General features: G+C 58.9%; 1 protein-coding gene across 1 annotated transcript; it reads left to right on the top strand.

Annotated features, from left to right (window-relative positions):
- On the top strand, positions 1 to 11044 carry Scarf2 (scavenger receptor class F member 2). The gene is given in 14 exon segments (XM_035444739.1): positions 1 to 39; positions 41 to 153; positions 4806 to 4864; positions 4955 to 5056; positions 5225 to 5744; positions 5826 to 6044; positions 6185 to 6313; positions 6762 to 6865; positions 6943 to 7060; positions 7273 to 7388; positions 8764 to 8916; positions 9482 to 10010; positions 10012 to 10102; positions 10105 to 11044. Coding segments are annotated over 14 exon segments (2520 nt in total). The 3' UTR covers positions 10333 to 11044.
- The last annotated feature ends 498 nt before the right edge of the window (positions 11045 to 11542 follow it).

Here is an 11542-nt window from a genome sequence, read left to right as displayed (position 1 = left end):
ATGGAGGGCGCAGGGTCCCGGGGGGCCGGGCCGGCGCGGGTGCCAGGGAGCCCGAGGGCCGCCGCCGCCGCTGTTGCTGCTCTGGCTGCTGCCCGCTCTCGCGGCGCCCCAGGAGTTGAACCCTCGAGGCCGCAACGTGTGCCGCGCGCCCGGGTAGGAGCTGGGCCTGTCCGAGGCGTGGGGCGCGAAGAGGGCTGGGGGTAGCGGCGCCCCGTTTCGGTCCGGGGTATCCAGAACCTCGCTAAACTTGTCCTGATGTAAGAGGGGTCTCTTCGGGCCTCCCTCGCGACCTGGGCTCGGTTCCAGGCCGAGCCTGGGCCCCCGGGGTGCATCGCAGAGCCCACCGAACCAGAAATCACCTGAGGGGATAACGGAGTGCTATGGGCCCCCAGACGTTGTACTGTGTGCTGCCCAGAACTGTCAGGAAAGACCAGGAAAGAGTTACTCTCAAAGCCAAGGAAGGGCATTCCGAGGGAGGGAAGAGAATATGCACAGGCTCCAGGAGTCAGTGACTTGAGCCTGGAGTGGGGGTGAGAATTGCGAAGGGGCAACCCTCGGGGGCGAGCTGGGCACTGGGGAAGTCTTGAGACTTGGAAGGACGGGGTGGGAGGAGGATGGTGGTAGAAGTGAGCACGGAAAAGCCAGCGCTCACGTTGGATCAGAAACAGGAGTGGTGAGGACAATGATGGACGCGATGGGAGGACGTGGGAACCCCTGTCGGCTCCTGGGGTGGGGGGAGAGACACTGGGTGCGCGGAGGTGGGTGTCTGAGCGGATCTTGCTGGGGAAGCCGGTGTGGGACAGGCCCAGGCAGAAGGCAATGGAGCCCGGAGCCAACGCGGAGGGTGAAGAGCGACGCGGAGTAGGCGCAGAAGCCGGGGGACCTGTCCGCCGGCCCGATCCACGACGCACTCAAGTCATCTTTGCACAGAGGCGAGGAACCCGCGGTGGGGCGCCTCTGCGGGCGCTGGGGAGACTGTTTTGGCACTCCAGGCTGGGGCCCCGGGGGCCGCCCTGGGTCTAAGACACCCCCCACCCCCGCCCGAGGTGCGAAACGTCAGCCAGGGTTTCGGAGGTCCAAAGTAGACAAGGGACTGCTAGCTGACCGCGCGGTTTCCGAAATCGGGTCGAGACGCCGCCGCAGACCACTCCCGGCGGTGAGCCCCGCCTCGGAGGCGGGGGCCCGCCTGGCTAGCCATCTGCTTCGCATCGCAGCCGCCGCCGCCTCGTCCCGGGCCTCCCCGGCCCCAGGAATGCAGCGGCAAGGCAGGCGGGGCGGTGCCTGGGGAGGGCGATCAGCCCGCACCAGGCCTTCTCCTCCTCTGACAGGCTGGCCGAGGGATGGGGCTGGGGTGGTGGGTCAAGCTGGAGTGGGGGAACCCTTGGCCTCCAATATTCCCGCCGGCCGACATCGGCAGGAGGTGGGCTGTCTTCTTAACCCACAGCCGCGATCCATTTGCCTTCATGCCCTGGCAGCAGACTGCCAGGCTGTCTGGATCTGAACAAATACTTGTATTTTCTGCGTCTGTCTCCATCTCTGTAAAATGGGGTTAGATGGGCCTCAGTTCCTGGGTGCTGGAGGTGGGAGTAGGTTGCCGTGACAGTGTGTGGAGCGTTTGTGGGAAGAATGGTCTCTGGACTGTGCCCACCCGAGGTCTGGGCCATCATTGTGATTACAATGAATGAAGCCCAGGAGGGGAGAGGTGTGAGCTCAACCAGTACATCACGCTGTGCTTCGTGCTGGGCCTTTTAGTGCAAGGACTCCGCTGCAGAGACCCCTGCCCTGGCCAGCAAGTGGTTATCGAGTTGGGGGGTGGGTGCTGTTTCTGTTAGCATGATCAGGGGAGACCTGCCATGATGAGCACAGGCCTACAGGAGAGAAGGGGGGCAGCTCTGAGGGCATTTGGGGCACAGCTCACCCAACACCCCTCCCCCTTCTAGAAGGTTCCTTGGAAGCCCTGCACATGCTGGGGGAAAGGGGGTATGGGAGCCAAGCCCACATGAGGTGTGTCTAGTGATTTGAGAATGAGACTGCTTTTTATAGAGGGGACACCCAGCCAGATAAGGATGAGCTGTGAGGCACCAGGGCAGATGGGCTAGCTGGAGGCTGGAGCCCAACTTCGGTAGAATCTGGAAGAGAAAGCAGGCTTATTTCTCAGGAGATCTGGTGTGGGCATGGTCTCAACTTCCCAGCATGGAAGGGGCAACCTGAGAAGGAAGAGACAGAGGACAGAGGATGCTGGTTTTTGACACTGCTTAGCTCTCTAGGTTGTCATGCCATCCAGTAGGCAGTTGCATTAGCAAGGCTAGTGTTGAGGGGGCAGGCCACACTGGAGCAGATCCCATGGTATGACCCCTTACTGGTGGGGCCTGTAGAGCTCCCTGGAGAAGCTGGCATGGATAGGACAGAGAAGAGCCATGTCTGTGGGCAAGAGGAGAGCCAGACATGTGAGAACCCAGAAAAGGGGATAGGCACAGAAGCATTCTTGGTTGGATCTGTGAGTGACCAGGGACAGACACAGATCTAATGAGTAGACTCTAAGAATGGGGAAGTGAGCTGGTTGCTACACAGCAGTGATAGTGGCTCCCAGAGCATCAACCTGTAGCACCACACACTGGCTCCAGGAGCAAGTACTTAGCTTTGTAAGCTATTGGATGAGTTCGCCAGGCCATCCTTGTCTGCAGTGGTGATCCTAGTGAGAAGGCAAGACTTGCTCTTGGTGAACCCAGATGGGCTTGGCTCTGCTGAGCGTTGCCAGCTGTGCTCAAGGCCTCTTGTGGCCTGCTCCCATTACTGTGAATTGTCCTGTGCAGGCAAGGCACTTCTTGGAGCTGCAGGTTCTTTAGTTAAAGAGTGGGTCCTGAGCTGGGCCTTAATTCCAGCACTCAGGAGGCAGAGGCAGGTGGATCTCTGTGAGTTCGAGACCAGCCTGGTCTACAAGAGCTAGTGCCAGGACAGCCTCCAAAGCCACAGAGAAACCCTGTCTCGAAAAAAAAAAAAAAAAAAAAAAAAAAAAAAAGAGTAGGTCCTGAGGCTGCTGAGCTGTGGGTAAAGGGGCAATGTGCCACCGAGCCTGATGAGCCTGATGATCCAAGCTCAATTGCTAGAACCCTCATGGTGGAAGAAAACTGACTTCCACAAGTTGCCCTCAACCTCCACGTGCACAAAGTGGTTTATTCCCCCCCCACACACACACAGAGAGGGAGGGGGAGATAAAATGTTTATTTGTTTGTTTGTTTTAAAGGACAGGACCCATAGGTCTGGCAGGAGGAAAGAGCTAAGATGTGCACAGTTTGCTGGTTACTGCAGTCTGCTCTCCAACTTAGGCTGACATAATTATAAACACCATTGAGTGTCCTAGACCCAGACTCCCAACCACAGAACCGTGTACTAGGCCAGCCAGGGAAGACAGGAATCAGTGTATCTGGGGCTTCCAGCAGGCCACTTGGCAACTGTGAAGGGGCACTGTCTGGACAGTCTGGTCTAGAACCAGACAGAAGTGGGTCTCTCTGAGAACGGGTCCTTGGCATCCTTGGGGCAAGCCAATGGGGATGGCAAAAACAGGCCTGTTTCGTTTTTCTGTGGTTTCCAATTTATCTGTGGAAAATATGCAAAGCCTGTTCTCTTAGTTTAAGGTTTTATGGGCTCCGTCCCTCAAGTCCCAACATTGATCTGAGGGAGAACAGAACTCTTTGGCTGGGCAGGGGGCTTTTTGAGGCAGCTGGATCCTATCTACAATATGACTATTACCCCAAACTGGTCCGGGCAGCAGGTAGCCTGGAGCTTTCCTTCCAACCTTCTCCCACCCCCCCTGCTGGGTTCAGAATTCACAAGCCCCAGAGGAAGCACATTCATTTTCTCTAAAATGTAAATGAATGCTACATTTCTGTAGGACTGGGACAAAATTCTGAACTTGTGAAGTTCTGGGAAACTGTGGTTCCAGTGACTGCCCCTTCTACCTAAGGTCATCTTTGAGGAATCCTCCCTGGTTCCCTGAGGAGGCCTTCACACCTGAGGCCGCTCCAGGCTGTACCACCCTGAAATGCTGCACTCAGACATTTGACTCTGAGGTGTATGTAGATCAAGGTTTCATCTCAGTAGAGTCCCCTGAAAAACTGACATAGCATGTACTTTTTAAGGCCAAATAACACGAGTAAGACATTAAATACAAGTAGATACTCCAGCCTCCCTGCCTCTGGAGAGCACTGGGTCTCAGTTCACTTCCTTGTGTGGTTCCCCTGGCCTACAATAAGGTGCCTGCCTCCCGGAGACCCTTCTGGAGGAACTCTGCAGGGGTCTACACTGTGGGGGCTCCACCCCCACCACAGATGCTTGTCCACTCAGGGTTTTAGCTTCATGTGGGTATCTTGGTGCCCTCAGACCCATCTGGCAGTGGTGCCATCACAGTCATTTGGATCCGTAACATCCATCTGGCTAGGCCCCTAGCCCGCAGGAACTTGCTAGTTCTTCAAAAGGTAGTGAGAGGCAGGCAGCTCCCTACTCCTCCGTATTCACTGCAGCCCCTTCTTGGCCTTGCTGCTTCCAATTTCTTACCCTTGAGGCTGATGGGATGGCGGAGCCCCCCTGTAGATGACAGTTCTTGAAGGTGAGCTTTTGGGGCTTGCTCTTTGCTCCTTTCGTATGCACTTGTGGTGGTGGAGATGTGTTAGTCCCCTGCCTGCTACTGTCTGGCAAGCATCAGGCTTAGGTATCCAACCACCTCGCCCAGGCAGGACACCATGAAAGCTGGGGAGGGAGTGTGGGGGGAAGGGCGTCAGGCTCAGATGTCGCTTCTCTGCTTGAAGTTCCCAGGTGCTCACGTGCTGCGCTGGCTGGAAGCAGTTGGGGGATGAGTGTGGGATTGGTGAGTGGGGCTTTCTGGGGTCCTGGGCAGGCGGGTACAGAGCGGAGGTGGAAAGAGCACGTACTGCAGCTCAGCCCTTCTTGTTTGCAGCGGTGTGTGAAGGCAATTCCACGTGTTCAGAAAACGAGGTGTGCGTGCGGCCAGGCGAGTGCCGCTGCCGACATGGCTACTTTGGTGCCAACTGCGACACTAGTGAGCACGGGACGAGGTGGGGGTGGGAATTGGTCAGCTTGGAGAGAAACTAGAGAAATTAGGTAGGGAGGCAGATTGGGGTAGGTTGGCTTTGGGGGCTGGCTATGGCGGAGCTGACGGTGGGGTGTATGCAGGCTAACAGCTCAACCTTCCCCCTGGTTCTTGCAGAGTGCCCGCGCCAGTTCTGGGGGCCTGACTGCAAGGAGAGGTGCAGTTGCCACCCGCACGGACAGTGCGAGGACGTGACTGGACAGTGTACGTGCCACGCGCGCCGCTGGGGTGCGCGCTGCGAGCATGCGTGTCAGTGCCAGCATGGCACGTGCCACCCGCGAAGCGGCGCGTGCCGCTGCGAACCGGGCTGGTGGGGTGCGCAGTGCGCGAGCGCCTGCTACTGCAGCACCACATCACGGTGCGATCCACAGACCGGAGCCTGCCTGTGCCACGCAGGCTGGTGGGGCCGCAGCTGCAACAACCAGTGTGCCTGCAACTCGTCGCCCTGCGAGCAGCAGAGCGGCCGCTGCCAGTGTCGTGAGCACACATTCGGCGCACGGTGCGATCGCTATTGCCAGTGCTTCCACGGTCGGTGCCACCCCGTGGACGGCACGTGCGCCTGCGATCCCGGCTACCGGGGCAAGTATTGTCGCGAGCCATGCCCCGCTGGCTTCTATGGCCTGGGCTGTCGCCGTCGGTAAGCATGGGCACCCGGTGGCGGGAAGGCGGAGGGGTGAAGCGGAACTCCATCCAGCCCAGCTTCCTGGCCCTTTCCTAGGTGTGGCCAGTGCAAGGGCCAGCAGCCGTGCACTGTAGCTGACGGCCGTTGTGTGACCTGCGAACCCGGCTGGAACGGAACCAAATGTGACCAACCTTGCGCCACCGGTTTCTATGGCGAGGGTTGTGGTCACCGCTGCCCGCCCTGCCGCGATGGGCATGCCTGCAACCATGTCACTGGCAAATGTACGCGCTGCAATGCGGGCTGGATCGGCGACCGGTGAGCAGCCCGTGCCTGCTTCGGCCCAGACACGCAGCTCCCCAGTCCTGTCTCCCACGTAGTCCCTGCACGGTGGGCTCTGTAGGCCTTGTGGCCTCTGGCTTAACATTTCAGCTCACGCCTCCTCTCTTGATACCAAGGTGCGAGACCAAGTGCAGTAATGGCACTTACGGTGAGGACTGTGCCTTCGTGTGCTCTGACTGCGGCAGCGGCCACTGTGACTTCCAGTCTGGGCGCTGCCTTTGCAGCCCTGGTGTTCACGGACCTCAGTGAGTGGGGACGTGGAGAGGGATAGGGAATATGTACCCGACACTAGGGCCTCCAGCCAGACCTCAGGGACGGGTACTCCGGGGAGTGTCCGCAAGCACTTTGGGGCAGTATCTGATTTGAAGCTTGCCCTCAGACTGAAATCTGGCAAAGTGGCATCCTGATGTGACACAGATATGGTGTAGAGCGAGTCGGTGGTCTGGACTGGGGTCTCCATTTTCCACTCGCACAGTAGTCAGTCCGTCCCTTCAAGACTCCCTCCTGCAGATAGCACACACATTTCCAAACTGTGGTTATCAAGTGAGTGCCCGCCCTCAGATGGGGATGCTTCAGTCTCTAGAGAATGGAGTCAGGGGCTTGGACAGGGCACCCGGGACCAGCCAGCAATGACGGCCGGTGCAGGGGAAGGAGGCATTCTGGGGAGCCCTACTTGACCCCAAAACTTTGCAGCTGTAATGTAACATGCCCTGCCGGGCTCCACGGTGTGGACTGCGCCCAGGCCTGCAGCTGTCACGAGGAATCATGCGACCCGGTCACCGGTGCCTGCCACCTGGGTGAGTGGGTGAAGAACGCCGGGCCAGGGAATGAAGTGGGGTGCGTGATCCTGCGCTGAGCCGCTGCTCCCCCACAGAGACCAATCAGCGCAAAGGTGTGATGGGCGCGGGCGCGCTGCTCACGCTGCTCCTCGGCCTGCTGCTATCGCTGCTCGGCTGCTGCTGCGCCTGCCGGGGCAAGGACCCGGCGCGCCGGTGAGGCCCCAAGCCCGCCCCCCCCCCCCCCCACCGCTTGGTTTAGGTCGCACGCTCTCAAGGTCTGGGTGTGCTTCTTGAATCCAGACCCCACCCCTGAGGCAGGGCCCAGCCCTCTTTTTCTTCTGGCCCTCCCCCTTTCTGAGCCCGAGGAGATTGAACCGCCCCTCCCAGTCCCGCCCTGCCCCTTCGCTCAGGCCCCGCCCCCGCAGGGAACTCACGCTTGGAAGGAAGAAGGCACCTCAGCGCCTTTGCGGGAGCTTCAGCCGCATCAGCATGAAGTTGCCCCGAATCCCGCTTCGCAGACAGAAGCTACCCAAAGTCGTAGGTGAGAATGTGGGCTCTGGGACTCAGGGGTAACCCACTACAGGAGGTTTCTAGAAAGTGATGTAAAGGGTTACGACCCAATAGAGAATGGGGCGCCTGGAGTTGCGATGTGTGGGAGTGGAGAGGTGCGACTGGGGGAAAGGAGGGGAGGATGTTGCTGTGAGCGAGGCTGCAGGGGGAAGGAAGGAGTGCATGATGTGTGGGCAGATATTGGGGGGGTATGCAGGAGACATGGAAATCCATGAGGGATTGTGTGGCAGGTCACCTGACCTATAGGTCTCTACCCTACATTGATATGCAGAGCTGCAGGAGAACTTGTATACATACACACACACACACACACACACACACACACACACACACACGTATGTGGGGTGCGTGTATTTGTGTGGTGAACCCCATGATAAAGCACACCCAACAGTTTGGTTTCCAGCAGTTCCTGGAGTCCTTTCTGGGAAAAGGCAGGCTGGTCCCCTACAGAGTCTCTAGTAGATGTTCAGTGTGATGGCAGGCAATTCGGTGGCCCCTTCCTTCTGTCTGAAGACTGGAACCTTTCAGTCTCTTAGGAGGTAAAGGGAACAGCTGGACAGTGCTTTGGTTCGACCTAGCAAGGTATCAGGGCAGACAGAGCCTGGGTATCACACAAGGCTGATGGGAAGTCTGAGCCCAGCAGTTGTCTCGCCCCGGCACATTTGGACTCTGAAGTGCTCCAGGGTTCCCCAAGTCCCACCAGGCAGAGTCTGGAGTTGGTGGGAGAGCCTGGTGGCCACATGTGCTAGAGTCTCTGTGCATTCCTTACACTCGTCTACTCTTCCAGTTGGCTGCACTTGGCTGGCATCTTTCCCTAATTCTTTATTTTTTAACTATCTTTTAAAATTCTTTTACTTTTTATGTGTAAGGTGTTTTGCCTTCATGTGGGTGTGCACCACTTGTGTACCTGGTGCCTGTGGAGGCCAGAAGGGGGCATCATATTCTTTGGAACTGGAGTTACAGATGGTAACCCACGAGGGTCCTGGGAATGGAATCCCGATCCTTTGGAAGAGCAGCCAGTGCTCTTAGCCATTTCTCTGTTTCTTTTCCTTTGTTTTTGAGTCAGGCATCAGGCTCACAGTGGCCATCCTTCCTCAGATTTTCAGGTGCTGGGGTTACAGCATGCACTACCATACCCGGTTTCCTTCATGTTTCTCTTTACTGGGTTTGCTTGCTACCCATTCTTCAGCCCAGACCTAATATGACTCAGTTGAACTTCCTGTCCCACCTGCAGCTTTCTGTAAGGGCTGATCATGACCACTCCGTTCACATTTGGCTAATTAAAGATACAGATGGGGAAAAGGCAGGAGGACCCTTGGCAACTCTGCCTCACTCACTTTTTTCAGTGGCCCATCATGACCTAGAGAACACACTCAACTGCAGTTTCCTGGAACCGCCTTCAGGGCTGGAGCAGCCCTCTCCATCATGGTCCTCCAGGGCTTCCTTCTCATCCTTTGACACCACAGATGAAGGCCCTGTGTACTGCGTGCCCCACGAGGGTGAGTGTGGCCTTGCATGGCTATTCCTCTGGCACAGTGGAAGGCCTTGCTATCTGTGCTGGAGGTGGAGGAATGAGCATCAGGGCACCCAGGGGCCAAGAACTAGGAGTTGTTGGCCACAGGCCTGCAGCTACAGAGCTGACCGCTTCTGTCCTGCCTGGGTGAGTCTCGAGGGATAGGTGGAATCCTAGCTAGTCATTTTAACTTCTGGGGCTGGACCTGGATGTGGAGTGGCAGGAGACAACGTAGGTAGTGGGGAAGAACTGTCAAGTGCCTATCCCTTCAGCATCAGAAATCTTACTTTTTAAAGTTGATGACTGTGGCCTCTGAGACTGGGGGTGTGGTGGGGGAGGGGCACGAAGTCTGAATCCTGAAAAAGTATTCCTCATTCCCCAGCAGTCAGCCCACACCCTGGGGATTCCCACTAAGTTTGTGGTAACGCAATGGAAGCACCAGGCATGCCTGAATGTTGGGACCATACATAGACAGCTGGATCTCGGAGGAGGAGGGAGGGATCCACCGGCTATTCTTGGATGTTGTGACTCGCTTGTCCTTCCCTTGTTAGAGGCGACTACTGAGAGCCGAGACCCAGAAACTCCTGCCGCTCTGGCTGAGGTGCCCGCTGCGTCCCCAGCGCCCATGAGCACCCCGGCGCCCGTGGAGGAGGCAGCGGCCCTCCCTGCATCCTCAGACAGCGAGCGCTCGGCGTCGAGCGTGGAGGGGCCCGGGGGAGCGCTGTACGCGCGTGTGGCCAGGCGCCAGGCCCGGCCGGCCCGGGCCCGAGGTGAGGCTGGGGGCTTGACACTGTCTCCGTCGCCCGAACGCAGGAAACCGCCGCCACCCGACCCTGCCACCAAGCCTAAAGTGTCCTGGATCCACGGCAAGCAGGGCGCCGCGACTGCTGCCCCGTCACCGCCGCCCGCAGGCCGCATGGCTGCGCCGAGCCCTAGCGGGAGGAAACGGACCCCCAGCAACACGTCGGTGCAGCCCCCGGGCCTGACCGAGGAGGTCCCGGCCCCGGCCGCACCCTCGCCGCCCCGGGCCCGAGCGCGCGGCCGCGGCCCGGGTCTCTCGGAGCCCACGGACGCGGGTGGTCCCGCGCAGCGCGCCCGAGGCCGCCTCTATGCTGGCAGCCGAGCTGCGGGACAAGACTCGCAGCCTGGGCCGCGCCGAGGGGCCGCCGGGGCCGCGGAGAAGCCGCCCCCGCCGCAGAAGGCCAAGCGCTCCGTGCTCCCCACCTCGACGGCCCGCGCTTCCGCGGCGTCGGAGGCCACGGCACCCGAGAAGGCAGCGGCCGGTACACCCGCGCCCGAGACCCCTCGGAAGAAGACTCCCATCCAGAAGCCGCCGCGGAAGAAGAGCAGAGAGGCGGCGGGGGAGCTGAGCAGGGCGGGCGCGCCACCCGCAGCTTCCTAGGCTCGCAGCCCCGCGGAGCCACCGCGTTTCTCGGCGTCGTTTCCCGCGCGGCCGCAGCGAAGCATTTCATTGGCCCAAGCACATAGCTCCCGGCACGAGGCTGTGTCTGATTGGCCCAGGCTCCAGCAGCCGCAGCTTGGTTGGATCTGCTCTCAGGCCTGGCCGACTTTTAGCTGGCTACACGCTCCCCCTAGCAGTGTTGTGGAGCTTTTCTAGCAATCTGCGTCTCACTGGCCATGGCTGGGAGAGCCTACAGACCTCTTACTGGCCAAGAGTGTGCTTGGCTGGGCTATCCTGTCATTGGCTGACGCCAGGAGCGCGGCTGCCTCTCTTGCCAGGGCCTGGTGCCTATGGCTGTAGGGTCTTTTTCTTAAAGATAGCCAGAGGCTGCTTCCATTGACTGGGCTCCTGAGTATCTGGTTGACCCGAACCTGGGGAGGAGAGCTGGTCTCTGCCCCTCAGGGGGCTCAGCACATCTTGGCCTGTCCCCTTCCCCACCCCCACCGACATCAGCCCTGGTCCCTCAGCTGTCAAGCTGGTTTTGATGGCCTCCCACCATCCTACAATTGTGGGAACCCCAGGGTCGACTCTGGTGGCCTTAAACGTATTTATAGGCCCCGGGCAGGGCTGCTCCCATCCCATCTGGGGCTCCATGATGGGTTCCTCCTAGCAGGGCCAAGCCAAAGCTTTCTTAATAAAATGCTTCTCTCCACTTCCTGTGCTCTGATTACTTCCTGCCTGAGGTGGTGGGCAAAGATGCCACTCTTATGGAACCTGTATGTGACATCTTCTGGACTCTTCCAGCTACATGGAACCTTGGAGTCCCCAGTGTGGGTGTCCTCAAACTGAAAACTGTGCCAAATCCAGAAGTCCTGAGCTGTCACTTGGGAAGAAGGGTGAATCTGAGCTAGGGGACATCCAGAGGACAGGACTGTTTCTGGTGAGACAGAGGTGGGGGCAAGGGACAACAGGCAGTGGGTCCAGCCAGGCCTCACAAACAGTCTGTCATTGCACAGAGTCTGTGGTCTGCCTCAATAGGTGCCTTGTCCCCAATGGGAACCTTTCTGCCCTGTTTCCACATGCTCCAAGAGGGTACAGAGCAGAAGGACAGCTGGCTGGGCCTTCTCTTGAGCCATTGTCTGTCCCCACCCCTGCCTAGCACCTTCACCTCCCCTAGCAGGCTCCTAACTGGACTTTCTGAGCCTCAGAC

Source organism: Cricetulus griseus, chromosome 4 (assembly GCF_003668045.3).
Source record: "Cricetulus griseus strain 17A/GY chromosome 4, alternate assembly CriGri-PICRH-1.0, whole genome shotgun sequence".
Classification (NCBI taxonomy): domain Eukaryota; kingdom Metazoa; phylum Chordata; class Mammalia; order Rodentia; family Cricetidae; genus Cricetulus; species Cricetulus griseus.
Note: the sequence above shows the minus strand (reverse complement) of the source record. Positions and strands in the feature narration are given on the sequence as shown.